Below are 23,527 nucleotides of genomic sequence, written 5' to 3' on the forward strand. Positions count from 1 at the left end.
TGTTTAGATAAATACAATGGCATCAATCTTTTAAACCAAAATCAAATCTCATAAATAATGTTTCTTTCTCTTTATAAAGAATTTGAGCTCAGAAACCTACATGTGTACACGCACGACACATGTAAATCATTTGAGAACAAAAATAGTAAAAGGGGAGAGACAATTAGATGAACAAATTTGGTCTGGTGGACAATCTAAAATGTCAGATGATCCATCTCGCCTTTTGACAAATTTATACCAAATTACCTTTTGCTCTTTAGTTATGCTGTTTCACCAATCCCACTACAGCATGCATGCCAGAGAAAGCATCCATTTCCAAATCTTAAGAAACCATACACATATATTTGGTAACTTTCAGAATAGTTGGATTATCTGAAAAGTTGCTTGACGATCGATGCTTGAATCAAAGATGTCTTTTAAAATCGATTTTAAGACCATGGCAGGGTTATTAATTAGAGTACTGGTTAAGAAGACCCCAACAGTTGTAACATTGCAACAGAAAGGAAGGGGGACACCTTTAATTAGCAGAGACCTCTTTTTTGCCCTTTCAAATTAATAATCTAATAGATGAGTTTAATTAAATTAACACTTTCAAAAAATATTTTTATTTTTAGTATCCGAGCATTTGGCTCGTTAATTGGTGCATAAATCCCTTGCATAAAAAGTAAGATTCGAATCTCCCTTTTCTCAATTATTATTAAAAAAAAAAACTAAAAAGATGAGTTTGAAGACGGTGGCAAGTCTCTCCTGTACAGTGATAGCTCCTTAGCTGGGTCGCAAGCTGATGAGCCTTGAAGAGGCATGGATAATTTACACCATTATTTTGACCCCCATGCTCAATGAAGCTACTTTCCCCCTTTTATTATTGTATATACAAGTTAGAATATTCTGGCTCATTTTGCTTTGAAAATAAGATAGTTCGACCAGTATTCATACAATATAAAAGTCATGTATTTCGGCATAAATTAGTTTAGATACAATGTCCCAGTGTAAATTGGGATTGTATACCTAATCTTTTATGTATACAACCATTAGAACTCCATTTGGTTTATAGCATAATAAAAATTTTCTCCCTCCTGTTGGATTCTCCTTGATGAGGAAGGGGGCAGAAGAGAAAATGGAGAGCCTTAGAAATTAGACAAAATACTTTTGGAAGAGTAGAAACCGGACCATTTTACTTAGTACATAAGACTATGGAACCATCAGACAAAAGTATACAAATCCTGTATGTTTAAATATTAGTATACAAGCAATGAAAATGTAAAAAATATATATATATAAATGTAAATGAAATCTCATAAATAAAAAGAACTTACAAATTAACTATCCTCGTGGGGAGAGATGTTGGTTTTTGTTTTACTTTTACTTTTCTTTGTGCTGAGGTGTGTGTTAAGAGTATCTCACGCTTGAAACTGAAGCAAAAAAGGAGAAGTTTGATGGAGTAGAGCTTTCTGAAAGTGACATCGCACGTGTGTTACGCGTTGCATCATTATATACACGTGTCAACTGCAAACCCAGACTAATACACAAGAAAAAATATATAATATTTATATTTGTCATATTAAAAAGTTTCTATAAAATAAAAATTAAGGCTGGCCTTGGGTTGATTTATTTATATAAGAAGGTGGAGACTTGTTTGTGTGCCTAGTTGAGCCTTGTTATCAGTGCATAAAAATTTGGACACGGTTGCTTTCCTCCTTCCCTCTCTCTGTCTCATTTGTTAAAGTTATTTTTTCTCTTCTCTTCTCTGGCAGAGCTTGGTATAATTTTGAGTTGATCGTATAATTATCTTTGGTGGAGCCTTGGAACTCAGTTTTTGAAGGAGAGGGAGAGGGTTTTTGGAAAGATGGGACGGCAACCATGCTGTGACAAAGTCGGGTTGAAGAAAGGGCCATGGACTGCAGAGGAGGATAAGAAGCTTATCAACTTCATCCTCACCAATGGCCAATGCTGTTGGAGAGCTGTTCCTAAGCTTGCAGGTCTCTCTCCCATTCTTTTCAGTTTTCAGCTTCTTTCTCTCACCACATTTTAACAGAGAAAGAGAGAATCATAACAACTTTGGATATCAATTTGGATTTTTCTTTTTTTTAGTTTTTGGATAGGAAGAAGGGTATCTTCTGTTTTTACTTGAATTTGGAAAAAATTTTTATATAGTCTTGGGAATCTTTTTGCCTCTCAAATGGAATTCTATATCTTTCTTACTTCCTTTTCTCAGTTTTTGATGAAGCAAAAAGGATTTTTTTCAAGCTGGTTTTGACATTTGCTTGTTTATGTGATTTATTTAGCTTTATATTTCTTTTACTTCGTGGTGGATATAAAAAAAAAAAAAAAGGGAAATGGTGGGGGTTGGCATAATGATTAAGAAGGCAAGAGTCAGAAAAGCTGACCACTAAGAAAACGTATAAATTCCTTTAAAATTAGTAAGAATTAATCTTTTCACTGGAAAATGAATTTGTTGGATATGTCATTGCAGGATTATTGAGGTGTGGTAAGAGTTGCAGACTGAGATGGACAAACTATCTTAGGCCAGACCTGAAAAGAGGCCTTTTATCTGAATATGAAGAGCAAATGGTCATTGATCTGCATGCTCAACTTGGCAACAGGTTCCCCATCTTCGATCTTTCTGCATTTATTTTTCTTTTTCTTTTTTTAACTCACCATTTCCTCTGCTTTGGGCTGCGGATTCTGGCTCTGATTTGAACTCATTTCATTACTAAAGACATTATTACTTGGTGGTGGTTTCCTTTGAACCAACTCCATGTTTCGAAATGATTTCCAAGACATTAATTATCAAAAAAGCAGGCTTTTCCTTTCTCCCCAATCTTTGAGAGTTTGGACTTTGAAAATTTTTTAATGCAAACCAGCATTGAGTACAAATAATGGACCTAGTTCCATTAAGCATTTTCTTGGAACTTCATAATTTTATCATTGTAGACTCAGCCCCATGTACCAATTTCTTTATTATGCAGTAGTCATCAAAGTCGTCAGTGTAAAGATTATTTATAGGGTAGAGAGACCATTCTTTAAAACTTATAAAGCAGGTAGCTTTAGAGGACTGGGACAAATTTCTTTTACATAGAACTTTCTTTTGGCCACAAAAAGTCATCCTTCTTTTAAGTGGTTCAATTTTCACCTCATTATTCTACTTTATATTATTACACTCGATTTTTTTTTTTTAGTTGGATTAAATTTTTTTTCTTCTTTTTCAATTTTTATTGTTTTTTCACATTTGCAGATGGTCTAAGATTGCTTCTCATCTCCCTGGAAGAACTGATAATGAGATCAAGAACCATTGGAATACTCACATCAAGAAAAAACTGAGGAAAATGGGCATTGATCCTCTCACCCACAAGCCACTATCTAATACTGAACAACAACCCCAGCAGCAACAACAACAAGAGCAAAAGCTACAAGCTTCAAAAGCTGCTGTCAAGTCTCAAGCGGACAAAACCAAGGAGCCTGAAACATCCCTACAATCAACAATCACTGAAGCCAAGGAGGAAGGCAAGAGCATGACAAGCCCATTGTTTGACACAATGGAGATGATGAACAATGGTTTCTGCACAGATGAAGTTCCATTAATCGAACCCCATGAAATCTTGGTCCCTGCTTGTGCACCATCAACATCATCATCCTCATCCTCTTCTTCTGACTCTTCCAAGTTCCTTGAAGAATTGCAGTTTCCTGACTTTGAGTGGCCCTCAGATTACAACACGGGTAGCAACAACAACAACAACAGTATGAGCTTGTGGGATGATGATTTAAGCAGTTGGGATTTGCTAATCAATGATGATAGTGACACATCCAAGCTAGCTCTTGATTCATCATCATCTCCTCTAATTCAGTGCCCAAGAATGGCTTTTGATCAAGATTCTTGGACATATGAGCTCTTATGATTTGCTTTTGATTTCTCTTTCTTACTTTTTTTTTTTTTTTTTTTTTTGGTCAAATGTGGGTTTTATTTATAAGTTGGCAGTCAGTTTTCACATGAGAGAAAAAACGAAAATAAGTTATCAAGAATCAGTGGGGAAAAATCCTTCACTTCTTATTAGTTTCTCCTTTTTTAGTCTTTTCCAAAAATAAATAAATAAATAAAAAGTAAACTTTTTTTTTTGTATATGATGAAATGATGAGAAGAATTCAATGTGATGTGCGTTCAATTTGATCTTTATTTATTAAGAAGGGGATTTTGTGAAGAAACCCCCTCAAGTCATTACTTTGTCAAAAAAAAAATTATTTTCAATGATTTGCAAAGCTTTTGACTACTTCGTCATAGCCACTTATTCTTATTGTTTACATTTCTTAATTATATCTTCGAAGTTTTAACAGTTCATAGTGATGTAATCAATATTTACTTGTATGTTTTTAAATGCCTCGATATTTATTTATATTTTCAATTGATCTAATTTTATCAATATAGTTTTTGGCTTGAAACCAGCTAGTCTTTCACTGATTCCAATGGTGTTCTCATGGTCATACATAAATTATATTGAGATGGGACAAAAAAAATTATATTTAGAGTCAAACAATTACAAAGATTTTTTACTAAATTAAATTTTAATGACTTTTTCCACCATTAGTGAACGCGGATTTATTTCCATAATTTAATTTCTTATGGCATTACTCTCAAAGTGTCGAACTCTAAACTAGGGAATTAAATAAACTTAATTTTGATTCAAAAACTCAAATAATACTTGTAAATATGTAACTATATACAATTTATTTCATAATGTATATAATATGAAAAACTATCAAAACATTAAGTGAACAATATTTAATTAATTCATAAATCACTTGAGTCAAGTATTAAAATATTCGAACTCAACTCCATTTGCTTTTTTTTGTTTTTTTTTTAAACATATTTATTAAGTTAACATAACCTACATACCATAACAAGTCTTGAACTTTAGATATAAAAGACTTGTAGTAGCATATCAGCTCACACTATGAAAGAAGATAACAAAACAATAATAAAAAGATTACACCGCTTCAAATAGATATTGGTAGCTCAACCTCAATAATAAGTTCCTTATACAAAAAGGACAAATCTTCCTAACTTCAATCAACTCAATTTGCTAATTGAGTAGCTCATATTCAAGTTCCAATTTCACAATGAATTATCTTTGAGTCCAAATAACTCCCAAGTGAAAATTAATTGGATGAATCAACTTTTGTAAAATATAAAAATGATGGAAAATGTGCACCTTTCTAATTTAATAATATATAAATAATTCTTTCAAAAAAAAATAATCTATAAATTATTCAAACACTTATAAATTACTGTATATAGTATAGTCATGTAAAACGTGCAACTTTTTTTTATTTATATGTTTCGTACAAACTCTATACTTGTGCCTAATAAACTAAGGGTAATGAACATGCTAGCTAGTGTGAGATTATTAGACATTTAGATTAAACTTTATGACAACTTAATAATAGATAATTAGTAGATCAACTAATTTGGCCCTCTCTTTTTTAATGCTAGCAACTTATATAGCAATTAAATCCAGTAAGGTATTTACTTATGATTATTGTTGCCCATATAGTGCATATAGTTACTATTCCATCCCAATTTAATTCGAATTTTTTATTATTATAATTTAGTACTAGTTTTATTCTTAAATCTAAAGAAAACTCTTTATTCTTATAAATCTTAACATACAATCTCAACCCCCCAATAATATATATATATATCCATATATATATATATCCATATTGAGGGTGCATTTATTGATAATGTAAGTTTGTAATTAATTTGTATCTAGGTATGCATTTATCACTTTGGCTTTACTTGGCAACCATTACAAAAGATTGCTTTGTCGTGTTAGCTAAAACCGTAGATCACTAGTAACAATGACATTGGTCCAACCGTATATATAATAAAAATATATATATATATCAACTTTAGCTTCTTCACCTTACATTCATTTGCATTAAAGCATGGTCCATTAAATATTATTTTAGCTTTGCTGCATGCCACAATATTTTTCTATTCTGATTATTACTTTTGTTTTTTTTTCCTCTATTGTTTTATGTGCATGTGCTTCTATATATACATAGTGCACTATACTACAAATTATTTTATCTTCACCAACCCATTCATCTGAAGTTCAAACAATGATCATCTCAAATTAATTCTTGCACTAGTACAAATTGTTATTTGATTATTAATTAGACATTACAGAAAAATAATATGAACTTGTAAGGTATTTGATGAGAAAGGGATAGTTTCTCTGTATTTTTAATAATAATTATACTTTACATTTCATACGTATGGGACCTGAAAATCAATTGTACTGATGAGGACAGATTGAGTACTAATATATGCTAGTATTTACTTCCAAAAGGAAAAACAGGAGACATTGTTAGGGAAGGGGAGAAAGAACAAAGAGAAATACTACTTATTTTTGGAAATAGTGTCGGCAAGATGTACATTCAAGTATTAATAAGCTAAAATAATATGAAATGAAAGTCCAATACCTACAGTTCTTTTCCTTTTGATGATTGCATATAAAGATTTGCAACTTGGGATATAGCAATTTGATTATTAACTATAGAAAACTTGAATATTCTCAATGTCCACCCGTGACGTTGAATAATCTCTCCAAACACAATTATATAGGTTTAATTGCTTAATTTTCTTCATATACATTCTAATTAAGTTCTATTACATAACATTTATATAAATAGGTCGAATAGAAGACCAATGATTATCATTCATCTATTGATACAAAACTATTATTGAAAGTAAATATCTGACATCAATAATTTAGAAAATAGTATTGAAAATTAATTTGAAAACAAAATAAAGTGCTGACTGGGGAAAATACAAGTCTCTTAAGGCTTCGTTTGGTTTAGAAGTGTCCACAACTCGAATTGTCTCTAGTTGACACTCCTAAAATCTAGATTTGGTCTAATTGTTTATTAAATTTTATTAAAATGTTTAAAATAATATTTAAATATATTTTAAAATTAAAATTAAACAAAAAATAATTTTTAATATAATAATATCCCATATCGAACTCGAGCTTAAAAATCTTGCTTCACGATCGTTGTCCTATCCATTAACAAGTCTAGCTTGTTCAATATTTTTACTACTTGCCTTTTTATGTTAATCTTTTATATTTTTATTTTTTATAATAATAATAACAACAAACCTAGAGCTGGTAGATATGCTAACGGTTAAGCAAGGTAATCCGAACACCGAGTCAAAAGGAATCCTTGCCTTGGCCGTATGTTTTTGAAAGTTGCTAATTAAGAAGTATAATACATATAACAGCATTTCCACTCTTGACTTGAAAACTCATCTCCATTTTGTTGAGTGTTGACTATGCAAATTTTCTTTTCCTTGTTTCTTTAATTTTGAAAAACAAATTGCCCAATTTTTTTCAATGACAAATATTTGATTTGTTCAATCTGAATTTATATCGTTCGTTTAAAAAGTCAAACATAAAGAGATTTTTTTAACACTTCACTTCTTTTATTATTGTCGTAATTTTATAAGTAAATTTAATATTTTTCAATAAATTTGGCATTATAACTACTGATGGGTTAGCTTACATTTCCGATATATTTTAGTTTTTTCAAACCCAATTTTTTATCCAAAAAACTAAAGTTTAGCAACAAATTATTTAGACCACTAGTATAACCAACTATACTTCAAGAGAAGGATATTTTTATAGAATTTTCCTTAGAAATCTATTGAAAAAGTCAATTTTAATGGATTTTTTATTAGAAGTTGAGTTAATCAACTTTTGTTTGGAGCCAAAGACAGATGAATACAGGTTAAGAATTTTAAAAACTAATATATTGAACTTAACGAACAATTAAAAGATTGATAATAGAAAATAATTTTATATAACCATATAAATCAAGAAAAAAAAACTTATAATAGTCTTTTAAGAAAATTATGCTCAAAGAAAAACTTATAATAGTCTTTTAAGAAAATTGTGATCCACCGTATTTCTTGAATTCAAATTCATCAATTATTGCTTATGTACTAGAAAAACATCTATTTCTTTAAAATTGAGTCTTGGGCGTTTTGATTCACATTGCTCTTGTGCATGAGTTGAAGCAATTGAGGCTTTGTAGCTTAATATAGGAGAATTATTAAGACGATTTACATCTTTTCTTTTAAAGGATTTGTCAATTATTTTCAATTTACTCACACTTTAATCAAATCTAAAAAAAAAAATCAATGCAATCAATATCCAATATTCTTATTTTATTTCTATTTAAACTTATAATACTAAATATAAAACTATAATGCATAAAATATAAATACTTAAATATGATATACATGATTAAGAATTTCATTTCAACTAAATATAAAACGTACAACACACAAAAAGGTATACTCAATATAATTTTTTCTTACATAATCATGATTAATAAAAAAATGATACATTGGATGAAACTTTAAGTAACAATGTAATACTACAACTTATATTTAAAAATTACATAATAATTTATTAATTTTTAAAAATTAAAATCATAAAAAATAAAATACACATAACAGAAATAAAAAACATGACAAATAGATAATATAACCCACATGACATAAGAAAAGGGAAAGAAAAAGAATATAGTTGATGGTTTGTAGAAATTTGGAGAATAAAATCTATAAAAGCTTAGAACATATGGGCAAATAAAATAGAAATAAACAAAAAAACAAATATAAATGTAAATAATAATATAAATTGTAATAAGAAAACAAAAAAAAAACTTTAAAATTAGGTGAAGCACGTGAGATCATTTTGTTTTTCTTTATTTTTATTAATTATTAAATAAAAAATTATTTTGAAGAAACCATTAAGAAAATATATAAAAAAATTAAAAATTTTATATAATATAAAAAAATTTAAAAGTTTTGGAAGACACAGCCCCCCGTAACTAAAGGAGGATACGGCCCTACCTTAGGTACGTAATTAACTATGATTTTATACTCTTCTTAACATATAATATAATATAGTTTCATGTACCCTCCCATTTTACTCTCATCTTAACTCAGCTGAATTTAACCCCGAAAGTAAAGAATCTCAATAACATTTAATTTTTTAATTGAAATCACATCTAAAAGTTAATGTGACAAGATATGACATAGCCACATGGATGATAAAATTAAAAGTGCATTAATCACTTCAATTAGTAGTGCTAGACCTGTACAAAATGTTGAATAATCATGCTCCCTAATCTTAATTTTTAAGAAAACTTTTTCATTAGGAGACATACACTTGACGGCAGGTGGTTTTTTTAATTTGTAATTAAACTAAATATAAATTCCTACTTTTTGCCCATTCTAATGAACCTTGTGTCACTCACAAGAAAGATGTTTATATAAGACTTAGGTTTTACCCTATTTTTATGTTTATTTTTTTATTATATACTTACATTTTCTATGTATATAATAAGTGATAATCTTCTCTTATCTTGTAAATTTTATGTTCAAATTTGAGATTTTTGAATCGAAGTCTTTAACTAATATTGATTTTATTAATTTATTTATATAATAAGAATGAATATAATTGCAATTAAAACTTTTAATAATGTCATAATCTGTATCTGAATATTTGATTTATTGATTAGTAAATGATTTCTTTACTTAAAAGTATAAGTTTGAATCTCTCTCCCTTGAAAATAATTATATCGTAATCTGATTGAAAGAAAATTACCTTTTGCCATCACTTCACTTTTCATGAAAAGAAATTAAATAAAAGGTGTTGACTTGGGAATGACCAAGAAAACGCGGTTAGAGAACGATAAGAAGGGGGATGGGGATCAAAGTAAAAGTATTGACCAATTGTCTTTGGAGTGAGATGAAAAGAATAGAGTTAAACAAGAGGAATTCAGTGCATCCATTCAAAGATAGCGATTTGTGGTGGCAGTGCAAACTTTTTTTTATATAAATAGTTTGAAAACTTGAACTAATCTCCCCACCTTCTTTGAACCAGTTGAACTGTTCCTATTTGTATGTGGTGAACCTTTCAACATATTTGATACCTTTCACACTCTTTTTTGAGGTTCACTTTATCCTTTGCCTATACAAAGTTTTCATGCCTTTGTTCCCCTTAAATTTTGCAATATTTATTCAACAGTCTTCTCCTTAATTTATCGATTCAACAGTCTTAATACCTTATGATTATATAATTTAATTAATTGTACAAGTAAGACTCAACAAATTTTAATTCTATATAGTTAATACTACTTTTTTTTTCCTTTCTTGAATCATATATACTAGCCCAACTTTTGAAAATTTTTTATGTTTTTAAATTTTGATTATAATGTATCGCATCATAACATTTAACTCAATAATAAAAATATTTATTTATTATAGGAAAAGTGAATAAGAATGTGGTCTACATGTGTGGTAAACTATATATATACTTGAAAACTATGGTCAATTTTGGCTTTTACCATTCCATTTAGATATCAATACAATCCTTAAATCTAAAGATAAGGATAAGGAAAAGTTTGAAAACAAATTATATCATTTGTTTAATCTCAGTGGTGCTGACAGCACACATGACAATATCCTACCTTTACATTTGCGTCTTTTCATTTAACTTTTTTATAAGATTACATAAATAAGTAGAAATTATAATGATTACAACCAATCAATCATCAATATATATAATCCAAAGCATAAAATCAATAAATAATCTAAACAAACAAATCAATAAACCAAGTATAAAATTTGTCCAAACTTGACCAAATCCACAAAGGTCAAGTTTGAAACCTCAAAGCATGGACTCCGAAGCATCCTTGATTAGGAGACAAAGGTCCTTGATTTAATACAATGTTAAAATTAAAACGGCTATGACATCTCTAATAATTTATAAAGAGGAAAATCGAGCTTATTTCTAGGTTCAATTCTTAATGAAAATGGAAAATAAAAAAATGGCTTGTTTCTGAGATTTCTTCCTAATGTTGATTAACAGAAGAAAAAGAGAGGGGAGGGGAGAAAAACAGCAATATTAAACCAAATCAAGATATGAACAGAATCCTGCTTTGTTAATCATTGTGTTTTGAGTTTTAAAGATTTTTCAAACATAATCATTTGTGTTTTCCCCTTGAGCATGCGTTAACTGGCATTAATAAGATACTACAAACACTTATCCCGAAAAAAGTGATATAAACGTTTTAATTAAATGGTGGGTCTTAACAATAATCACATCGAATGTTAGACAAGTTGGACCACTCATAGGTTTTATATATGACAATTACATTTTTTAAGTTGGCTCAAGTAGGATTCTCCATTGAACTTGACCACTATATATAAGGTTGGATTGGTTTGGTTGAGGTTAATTTTGTATAAATAGGTTTTAAAAAATTTATAAATTGGTTTTACTAATTTTTATTTAATGCATTACTTTAACCAATTTAAAAGAGAAGAAATATAATTACTAATTATCTATAAATTTTTTTCACATAACACCTTAATTAGTATTTATAGAAACTCGTGAAATTTTCCTAAAACTAAGACTAAACAATTGTAAAGTACATAAATTTTGTTATTTTATGAATATTGTTATGAATATTTTTGTGAATATCTATTTATTCTATCTATATTTAGATTTGATGTAAATTAGATTAGATTAGGATTTAATCCATCTAATCGCTAAGTGTTATCTCTATCTTGTAAATTCTATCAAGATAAAGAGGTTATTTGCCTATAAATAGACCCCCTCAGTTCATTTGTAAACACACACTTCAATAAGATTTCTTTTCTCCCCCTAAATACTTTATTTCTTTTCTTTAATTGTTCTTTCAGTTATCTTTATTTGTTCTTTTAAGTTATTTTTCGTAATACGTTATCAGCACAATTCTCTAATTTCCACACTTAAGTTTCACAAAGTCGAAGTTCAATTTTTCTTCAGGTGATTTTTGTCTATTATCACTTCAGTGTTTTTCCCAAATTTTACCAATTTATAATAAGTCAATTTTCAATTTTATATTAATTGTTTTTCATCAGTCAATTTATTATTTTGCTTGCCAATTACGATATATTATGTAATACTAACATTTACGTTTTTCTTTTAAGCTATCACAATGTCAAATCTTACAAAGCTTGAATTTGTGGCTCTTGATATTACCGGCAAGAACTATCTATCTTGGATTCTAAATGCTAAAATCCATTTAGATACTATGGGTCTTGGAGACACAATCAAAGAAGAAAATAAAGCATCCAATCAGGATAAGGCAAAATAATGATTTTCCTTTGCCACCATCTTCATGAAGGAATTGAGTATCTCACAATAAAAGATTCAGTCAATCTTTGAAAAAGTCTAAAGGAGAGATATGACCACCAAAAAATAGTAATTCTACCAAAAGCTCGTTATGATTGGATGCATCTGCGATTGCAAGATTTTAAAACTGTAGTTGAGTATAACTCAACATTATACAGAATTAGTTCTAAACTAAAATTGTGTGGAGAAAAGGTGATTGCTGCTGATTTGTTAGAAAAAAACATTCTCTACTTTTCATGCCTCAAACGTGCTTCTGCAGCAGCAATATCGTGAAAAAGGTTTTAAGAAATACTCTGAACTGATTTCATGTCTCCTTGTGGCTGAGGAAAATAACGAGTTATTAATGAAAAATCATGAATCTCGACCAATTGGTTCTGCTCCATTCCCTGAAGTGAATGTGATATCATTTAAAAACTCTGGTCGTGGTCGTGGTCGTGGTCGTAATCATGGACGTGGAAAAAGTTGTCATATTTATCGCAGTCGTGGTAGTTACACAAATTATTATTCTGATAATAAGAATACCCACTAGAAGTGGATGAATAGTGAAGAGATACATGAAAAAGATAAAGGTGGACAAAGTAAAAGGAATACAGAAAATGTTTGTTATCGATGTGGTATGAAAGGCCATTGGTCACGTACTTGTCGTACACCAAAGCATCTTGTTGAACTTTATCAAGCATCACTAAAAGATAAAAGAAAAAATAAATTAACAAATTTTGTTGAAAATGATAGCCAAGTTGATGTAATACACTTGGACATTGCTAATTTTTTTGCCCACCCTAAAGGACAAATTGATCATTTGATTGGTGATGAAAATCCCAATAATGAAATTTCTTAAATTATTTGTTGATGTGTTTTAGTACAACTCTATTAGGAACTTGGTATGTTTAGTATAATTCTATTAAGTTAATGTGTTTTAATATGTCTATTAGGAAGTTTTTTTTGTATTTTAATAACAAAGTTTATATTTAATGTTCTCTTATATAAGTTTTTTACTATATATATTTTATTTTCTTGAAGAAAATATGGATATTCATCTGGTTAGATCCAAGATCAATGATGAAGATATTTGTCTAATAGATAGTGCTACAACGCACACTATATTTAAAGACAAGAAATATTTTTTCCACTTGACAATGGAAGAAGCTAATGTCAATACAATATCTGGTAGTACAAGATTAATTGAAGGCTCTGAAAGAGTTAATATTTCACTACTCGGAGGAACAAAGTTCATAATAAAAGATGCATTATTTTCTACAAGGTCTTAAAGAAACTTATTAAGTTTTAAAGATATTCGTTTGAATGGATATCATATTGAGACAACAAATGAAAGAGGCACTGAATATCTTCATATTACATCTTTAATATTAGGGAAAAAATGTGTATTGGAAAAATTACCTGCTTTGTCCTCTGGAATGTACTACATAAAAATTAAAATAATTAAAACTTATGTAAACCAGAAGTTTCTGATAATTTTAATGTTTGGCCTGATCGGTTAGGTCATCCCAAATCAATAATGATGCGAAAAATTTNCCATTCAGATATTTTATTGTTTTAATTGATGCATCAACAAGATGATCACATGTGTGCTTGTTATCAACTCGCAATTTAACATTTGCAAGATTACTTGCACAAATAATTCGTCTGTGAGCACATTTTTCTGATTATGCAATCAAGACAATTCACCTTGACAATGCTGGTGAATTTATGTCTCAAGCTTTTAATGAATATTGCATGTCTATTGGAATAAATGTTGAACAATCTATTAGTCATGCTCTCAAGGTAAATTAATTATAAAATCATCACCAGCAAAAGTTGGGATTGAATCCCCTATGTTTTTGGAATGTATTCAGGATGATATATGTGGACCCATACATCCATCATGTGGACCATTCAGATATTTTATGGTTTTAATTGATGCATCAACAAGATGATCACATGTGTGCTTGTTATCAACTCGCAATTTGACATTTGTAAGATTACTTGCACAAATAATTCGTCTGTGAGCACATTTTTCTGATTATACAATCAAGACAATTCACTTTGACAATGCTGATGAATTTATGTCTCAAGCTTTTAATGAATATTGCATGTCTATTATAATAAATGTTGAACAATCTGTTAGTCATGTTCATACACAAAATGGTCTAGCAAAATCGTTTACCAAACGCCTTAAACTGATTGCAAGGCCATTACTTATGAAATCCAAACTCCTAATTCTGCTTGGGGACATGCCATTTTGCATGCAGCAGTACTTGTACTCATCAGGCCAACAAGTTATCAATGAAACCGAAATGAAATAAACGTCGATGATATTTTTGCATATAATGTAGCGCTCAATATTATAAAAAAAAAATCAAGATCTTGAACCTACATCTGTTGAAGAATGTAGATATAAAAATGATTGGCCAATATGGAAAGAAGCAATCAAAATGGAATTAAATTCATTTGAAAAACATGAAATTTTTGGACCTATAGTCTGTACGCCAAATGGGGTAAAATCAGTGGGATATAAATGGGTATTTGTGCGAAAACGAAATGAGAAAGATGAGATTGTGAGATATAAAGCACAGCTTGTCGCACAAGGTTTTACTCAAAAGCTTGGTATTGATTATGAAGAGACATATTCTCCTGTGGTAGATGCAATTACATTTCGATATTTAATTAGTCTAGTAATATATGAAAAGCTTGAAATGTGTTTGATGGATGTAGTTACAGCCTATTTATACGGCTCACTTGAAAATGATATCTATATGAAAATCCCTGAAGGATTTAAGTTGCCTGAAGCACAAAATTTGAAATCCTGGGAGATTTATTCGATCAAATTAAATAAATCTTTATACGGATTAAAACAATCCGGATGCATGCGGTATAATCGCCTTAGTGAATATTTGTTGAAAGAAGGCTATAAAAATGATCCAATATGCCCATGTGTTTTTATAAAAGATTCAGATCTGAATTTGTGATAATTGCTGTTTATGTTGATGATCTAAACATTATTGGAACTCCTGAAGAGTTATCAAAAGTCGTGGGTTATTTAAAGAAAGAATTTGATATGAAAGACCTTGGAAAAACAAAGTTTTGTTTGGGTCTTCAGATTGAACACTTGACAAATGAAATTTTTGTCTATCAATCTAATTATATAGCGAAAGTGCTAAAACGATTTTATATGGACAAAACACATCCATTGAGTTCACCAATGGTTGTAAGATCATTAGATGTGAAAAAAGACCCTTTCGGACCTCGTGAGGATAATGAAGAACTTCTTGGTCCTGAAGTACCATATCTTAAGGCAATTGGAGTATTAATGTATCTTGTTAGCAATACACGACCTGATATTTCATTTGTTGTAAATTTATTAGCAAGATATAGTTCTTCTCCAACTCGAAGGTATTGGAATGGAATTAAACATATATTTCGATATCTTCAAGGAATAATGGATATGGGCTTATATTATTCAAATGCATTAAAATCATATTTAATTAGTTATGCAAATGCAAGATATTTATCAGATCCACATAAAGCTCGATCCCAAACAGGTTACTTATTCACATATGGAGGTACGGCTATTTCATGGCGTTCTGTAAAGCAAACTATAGTTGCTACTTCTTCTAACCATGCAGAAATTTTAGCAATTCATGAGGCAAGTCGTGAATGTTTCTGGTTAAGATTTGTAACTCAACATATTCAAGAAATATGTGGTTTGTCAACCAAGAAAGAAATTCCAACAATATTATACGAGAATAATACTGCTTGCATAGCACAATTAAAAGAATGATACATTAAAGGCGATCGAACAAAACATATTTCGTCAAAATTCTTCTTCACTCATGACCTTCAAGAAAATGGTGATATTAGTGTTTAACAAATTCGTTCAAGTGACAATCTAGCAGATTTGTTTACTAAAGCCTTTCTTACTGTAACATTTGAAAAGTTGGTACAAAAGATTGGGATGCGTTATTTTAAAGATCTTAAATAATGTAGTTGTTAAGGGAGTAAAATACGCATTGTACTCTTTTCCTTCATCAAGGTTTTTTCCACTGAGTTTTTCTTGATAAGGTTTTTAATGAGGCAGTATTTCATAAGTGTATTCTTGAAAAGAATTATGTACTCTTTTTCTTTCACTCGAATTTTTTTTCATGAAGTTTTTTCCTTGTAAGGTTTTAACAAGGTATATTCTTAATACAATAGATATATTTAGGAGGAGTATTATGAATATTTTTGTGAATATCCATTTATTCTATCTATATCTAGATTTGATGTAAATTAAATTTGATTAGGATTTAATCCATCTAATCTCTAAGTGTTATCTTCATCTTATAAATTCTATCAAGATAAATGGGTTATTTGCCTATAAATAGGCCTCCTCAGTTCATTTGTAAACACACACTTCAATAAGATCTCTTTTCTCTCCCCTTAAATACTTTCTTTCGTTTTTTTAATTATTCTTTTAATTATCTTTATTTGTTTTTTTAAGTTACTTTTCATAACAAATATATATATATATATATTTATATAACAATGCACAAAATGTAAAGCAATAGTATAGAGATAATACTATTATGAGCAACTTTTCAGTAGCGGTGAATAGCTTAGAGTGTTGTGGCCAATGAGCACGAAGGTTGGTGGATGACATTAGAAACAATAAGTGTAGTAAACACGTGTGCAAAATTGCAACATCATGCGCATCAATCTCAAACCAGATTTCTACAATTCTCCTTCACACATTATTTATCAAGTTTATATTACGATGTGACGAGTTGAAACCCCAAGCCAAAACAAGCAACACCCTTGTCATTTCCATGTTTCATTAACCTCAACACGCTTGTCAAAACTTAAACTAGCGTCTCCAAATTTATTACTTCCTTTAGAATTTCGCAGGGTATTTTAATTTTAATTTTATTATTTTATAAGATATTTGAACTTTAAAAATATCTACTTAATTTTTTAAAATTAGTATTCGAATCCTTACCTTAGAAACTATTCTTGGAATATTTGTACTTGTTAAATACTCAACTAAAATAAATTTAAATTAATCTTTTAGGTATTTATTAATAACAATTAAATTTAGTTCATAAAAACTAAATTAAAGTTTAAAATCATATTTAGAATAATTAATAAATTTTAGTAAGTATTATATTAATTATAAAAAGTTTATAAACAAAATATACATACCTAAAATTTAATTTTTTAAATCATTATTTATAATCGAATTTGAATAATGGATGCCCTAAGACTACTCTGAAACTTACCCGAATTCGTAATGGACAATAATTTTAATATCTAAACCCTACTTGAACCCGATTATAAATTAGTTTAATTTCAATTAATCAAATAGGGTACTATAAAGTACTTGATTCTAAAGTACCCATTAATATCCCTAAATAGAAAACCCTTGGACAAGGACTTACTAAAATTCACTAAATTTTGATTTTGGGATAATCAAGGTATTAATTCTCTCAACCTTTTACTATTTAACAATAATTGCACGCATTAAATACCTCAGTATTATTTGTATATCCAAAGTTTCTAGTTTAAAATTTAATTTTTATTTTAATCAATTTTACATGAAAAAATTTCTTAACATTCTTAAGTCAATATTTTTGTCATAAAGTGGTTTTCGTTATAAGAGTGGCGAGCATCGTGGCGCGTGGGGCTACCAATAACGATTATCGGATGTGACTAGTGATTTGATTAAGTTGACTTTTTAGAAATCAAAACGACAAAAGTCATTCTTTATAAAAGTTTTAAAGACCAAAGTCAATTGTGGGGATCTTTCAATAGTCCACTCGCCGACAAACGCGTGGAATAGACGGAAACCAGCCTGCCAGCCAAAAAGTAAAATTGACTAAAGTACAGGTGTCAGCTTCAGGTGAACAGCCTTTGCGGAATTGCAGTAAATACGGTCACAGAGAATCGGATGTTTGTTATCCACCTGTCCTACTAAGCAACGCACATCACAATCACTAAATCATTTGGACATGTATCCCCTTCATCTTGGGAGGATGGCATTGCCCTTTTGGCTCCTCCACCTGCCTACCAAAGACGTCTTCTTCTTCTTATATTAAATTTAAACAATTTTTTTAATTCTTCATTGGTTTTTCTTGATATTATAAATGAAAATTTTAAGTTTAAGTTTCATTTTCAAATACCAACAAATTCTTATCTTGATGTTAAGAAGTGAATTTTAGAATTTAAAATTTTAATGTCAAAATCTTGATAATATAATGTCGTAAGTAAATTTTGGTAAAATATAATGATGAGTTTTATTTAATTATATATCAATTTATTTCATTGATTATAGAAATTCTTACCCCTTTCATTAATTATACTTGTAATACAACTCAAAAAAATTCAACTCCAATTAAATCTTGATAATTTGAGAATATAGCATATGAAGTAAGATTGTAAGAAGGATCATAGAAATTCTTTTCTCCTTCTTTATAATTTACATTAATTTCTTCAATAATAATTTTTTCGACTCAGGGTATGAGAATATTTCTCAAACTATTATTGGAAATTTTGGTTTTGCTTGGATTAATAAGCTTTACATTCTTACGCTCCACTTGCTACAGTGATATAAGTAGTTTCTAAAAGAAACAGCTTAATTTTTTAAAATAATTTTTCCGTAGAAGATTTGATGATGCTATATTATGTTGCATTTTGTCAGCATGATCATCAAAAACCAAATTTAATTTTTATGTTAAAATATTTATAAAAAAAACACACACACACACAACAACAGCATTTGCATGACATCATTGCTTAACAAGGTTTGGAGACTATATCTAGTTAGGATTTATGAAAGTTGATTAGGTGAAAAGTACATTCAATTTGCTACATTTGAAGAGTTGACAAAAGTAAAATAAAAACAAATAGAATTCCAAAAAGATATATACCACAAATGAGAGATGGACAATGTGATCACTTTTGAATTAGCAAGATTAGATTGGTTAGTGTTAATCATGACATAATCTATCCAAGTCGTTAATTGAGCTTATAATTAGAACATCAATTTATTTTCTTTATACCTAATTAAGATAATAAGAAAGAAAAAAAAATGTTAGCTAGTATTATTGATACTTATTAAAGTGATTTTTTTCTAAAAAAAATTATAATTAATATATCATCTACTTTTCAATTTGATGAGCATTATAATAAAATCAAATAAAAATTATTTTAACTAATCTTTACAAATATAGATAAACACCCATTAATCAGTCTTTATAAAAAAAAAAAAGAAAGTAACCTAGAAGGTGTTAAAAAAAATGATAAAGTGGATGACAAAACTTCACATGTGAAAAGGAGTGCATTCCCTTGACAATGATTGCCTCCATAGAAAATTTACAGAAACTTAAGACAAAACAAAGTAAGTGGAAGAGTGAATGGATTGGGAGAAAAAAGCATGCAAGCTTGAGATGAAGCCATTTGGTGGAAACCACGCTTTTATTTCAAAGAAAACAGAAGTAGGCACTTGGCAGATGTACCTTACTTTAGAAAAGAAGAAGAAGAGGAGGAGGAGGTTGGCAAATATTTTAAATGGAAATGATGAATTGTGAGGCCTTCGGTTCCCCCTGGAGATGAGGGCAATCTTGGTTAGGTTAGGACCATGAAAACTTTTGTAGGCATGCTATGCTCTCTCTCCTTGCCTTCCGTCACTGGGGCGGTCGCCGAATCACATAGGCCGGTCGTCCCACGAGCATGTTTACCTTTGGCGTTATAGTGGGATTTGGGGCCCTTCTGCCCTCTTTGCTCCCACTTTGTTCTATTAAAAAATGAGAATGAAAACATGTTTTTCCAATTATGAACCAACTGAATCAATGCTCCAATGAGTGCATATTCAATCTTGCTTCCAAACCATAATATTCTTTCCCCTTCATGCAATAATTATAAGCCTCTAAATCTTTTCAAATTAACCAATGGAAGCTCCACACGTCACCCTTGTCACAGGCGCTTTTACCTTTCGAAAAGTTAGGGTTTCTAACATGACTTAAGCATACCATGAACATGACGTGTAAATGGAATAAACCCACGATCCTAAAAAGCTTGGAAAAATGTTTAACAACTGCTTCCTTTTCTTGTCTCTTCCAATGAACAGGAATTGCACTTGAATTTGCTTCCTCCCTTCCATTTCCAATCTTTTGTTCTTTACTTGTTTATGGATAAGGTGTCTCTCATTGTATATATTAAGGTCTACTTTTAAATTAAATCATTAACAAGTTCGGGTTTTACAGAAGTATTTAATACACTAATTATATATTAAATTAAGAAAAAGAGAGGATATATTAATCGTGAATTTCTTTGGATGAACGCCTTTAACATCTTCCATCATTAGTATGCAAATGTGTACACGGGTTTGAAAGTTTTTCTATGGACTCGAACACGCAAAGAGACGATTATGGGTCCAAAAAGTGGAATCAGAAACTGGAGCATAAACATATTATTCCTCAAGCTTTTGCTTGCCACCAAAGCATGAAATGGAGAGAGGATATATATAGATATATATACATACACAGTTCTTTTTTGTTTTGAGGTCATTAGAGCCCCACAAAGGGAGCATGGAATTAGAGTTTAGGTAGAGCATCATCTTTTTTCCAAAATTTTTTTATATCCATCACTTTCTTTTTACTTGATAATAATTACATATATATATACAATGTTTCTTTTGTAATATAATTCTGTTCATGGTAATGCCCCATCGATTTCTATTTCAAAACCTTATCCTTCTGCCAACACACTAAAACCTTCTACATTCCTCCTTTGGCTTGTCTAAAGGAAAGGGGCTTTGGGGAATGAAAGGGAGACATCATGTTTTGGAGACTACACACATTTTATGATTTTGGGTTCCATTTAATTATAACTACTTGGATGTGTAAGATGAAGACACATCACCCATTAAACACTCTCAATTCGGCTTTTTCTCCCTTTAGTCTTTGAAATGATCAATGGGATTTTGCCGGCAGGTCTACCTGTATCAATCATTTTATAACACATAATTTTTTGCAATACTAATCTTCTCTTGAAGTTTGTTAGGATAGGAAAATAAAGAGCTATACTTGATCGATTTCCTTTCTTTTTTCATTTTTTTTTCTTTTGTTAGGATCAGGCCTTAGTTGTGTGACAGTACCTTTTTTGAAAGTTCAATTTTCTAATTGACAAGCAAAGAAGAAGAAAAGGAAAAAGGAAGAGGGGATCATGCTACATTTGGAGATCATGTTTTCCGGTATAAATTAACAAGCTTTTTGGATGAGTCAACAAAGCTTTGCTTTAGCTTTAGCTTGCTAATTAATCTCTTATTATTATTATAATTAATTAACTAATTATTCATTGCTGTACCAAAAAGAAAAAGTATACAATTCTTTAACGCTGTAGAAAGATTATTATTCTCTTGATGTATATACATGCTTTTGTTTTTTTGTACAAGTTTATACCATAACCCTTTAATATAATAAATAAACCATTTTATTACATATGTTAGTTGCTTTATTGATTTTTTTTTTTCAAGTTATGAACTATTAGAATAATCAACCACGTCAATTGGGTTTAATTAGGTATGCCTAGAATGGTAGATATTGAAATTATATGTATTTTTCCTAAACTTTTTTGTGATGTTCTAAGTCTTAAATTGTTCATGTAAAATTAGGGTTTGGCTTTACAAATCTGTTGTTTCGTCATAAGAATAGTTCAATAGAGAAGGCATGGGAATTATATAGTTTTTGGGTTTTAAGTATACCCTTGAATTTGTGTTAAAATATAAAATGATAAACAATCTCTTATACAAGCATTATTGTCCTAAGTAGCTGGCATGATCTTGAGCTTTGAGATGTCATTCATAACGTCATGAACACTAACCTTTTGTTTGTTTTATTTAGTTTTTCAAACGTATCCTTTGGGACGATGCTATATGCAACAATACACGATTTTTTTGTTTTTTTGGCCAACGTGTGGTGGCATTTACAGCACTTGGTCTTTGGGTTTGATTTTATTCCAATACACTTATAAATGAGGAAAGCGATAGAACCCCAGAATTCTCTGTTCTAGAATGAAACATCAATTCGAGAAATGTCTTTGAGACTCAATTTCACAACATTCATAGAAAATAATTACCTTCAGAAATAAATAATCCAAAATTCGAATTCTTCCCTGACAATTGTACGTGTAACATGATTACCTCTTTTAAATTTTAAATTGCATATTATTTTACACAGTGCACGCTTTGAATATAATTGTTATTTATTTGAGATTTTGGATTTTCTTATTATCATAGGTGTTGTGATGATTTTTATGTTAAATAAATGCAGTTTTAATTTATTTTAAAAAATTAAAAACTAATGCAAAATCAGAGATTGGTTTAGACTTTTTATGATGTATTTCAAATGAGTGATGATCATTGATCCTATATATATATATATATAAATCTGGTAATTCGTGTTTTCATATCGTAAACGTGTCAAACACGATTAGACACAAAATACGTTAAGGCTAAACACGAACACGACATGTTTAATATTCGTATCTTAAATTTAAAACACGTACACGCATACGTTTAATAAACGTATAACATGACACGACACGATTAACACGTTTATTAAACGTGTTAATATACGACACGACATGATTAATAATACATTTAACACTATTAACACATTTAATACGATTAAATAAAAGTATTTACAATTGAATATAATTCTATTATTTAAATTTAAAATCTATAATTATAAAAATAATTATAACAAAACAAAAATAATAATAACATCAAATATAATAAAATTTAATATAAATAACATATATAAAATTAATTATCATATAATATGATAAAATATATCATTAACATCTAACCTTCAAATACTAATAATATCAAAAATCATTCATAATTTTCAATCATAATAATTACATTATTATCTTTATAAAATTAAAAAAAAACTTATTAAAATAATTATTTAAAATTATTTGTATAAGATTAAAATAATCTTTAGCTATTAATTTTTAATAGGTTAATAAACATATTACATATATACGTTTAAACATGATAACACGATTAAGTAAACGTGTTTAAACGTGTTTTAAATGTATTTGTCGTGTCTGACTCGTTAAGACATGAAAATTTTTAATAAGTTAATAAACGTATCACGTATACACGTTTAAACATAATAACACGATTAAGTAAACGTGTTTATCGCGTCTGACACGTTAAGATACAAATTTTCATATCTTAACGTATCAGACACGATTAAACACAAAACACGTTAACACTAAATCCAAAACTTGTTTAACCCGTATTT

At 29.3% G+C, this 23,527-nt stretch overlaps 1 protein-coding gene across 1 annotated transcript; it reads left to right on the plus strand.

Moving 5' to 3' along the window:
• On the plus strand, positions 1,649-4,077 carry LOC18601838 (protein ODORANT1). The gene is made up of 3 exons (XM_007032910.2): positions 1,649-1,979; positions 2,474-2,603; positions 3,236-4,077. The coding sequence occupies exons 1-3, from the start codon at positions 1,847-1,849 to the stop codon at positions 3,894-3,896; spliced, it is 924 nt and encodes a 307-aa protein (XP_007032972.2). The 5' UTR covers positions 1,649-1,846; the 3' UTR covers positions 3,897-4,077.

Source organism: Theobroma cacao, chromosome 4 (genome assembly GCF_000208745.1).
Source record: "Theobroma cacao cultivar B97-61/B2 chromosome 4, Criollo_cocoa_genome_V2, whole genome shotgun sequence".
In the NCBI taxonomy this organism is placed as follows: Eukaryota; Viridiplantae; Streptophyta; class Magnoliopsida; order Malvales; family Malvaceae; genus Theobroma; species Theobroma cacao.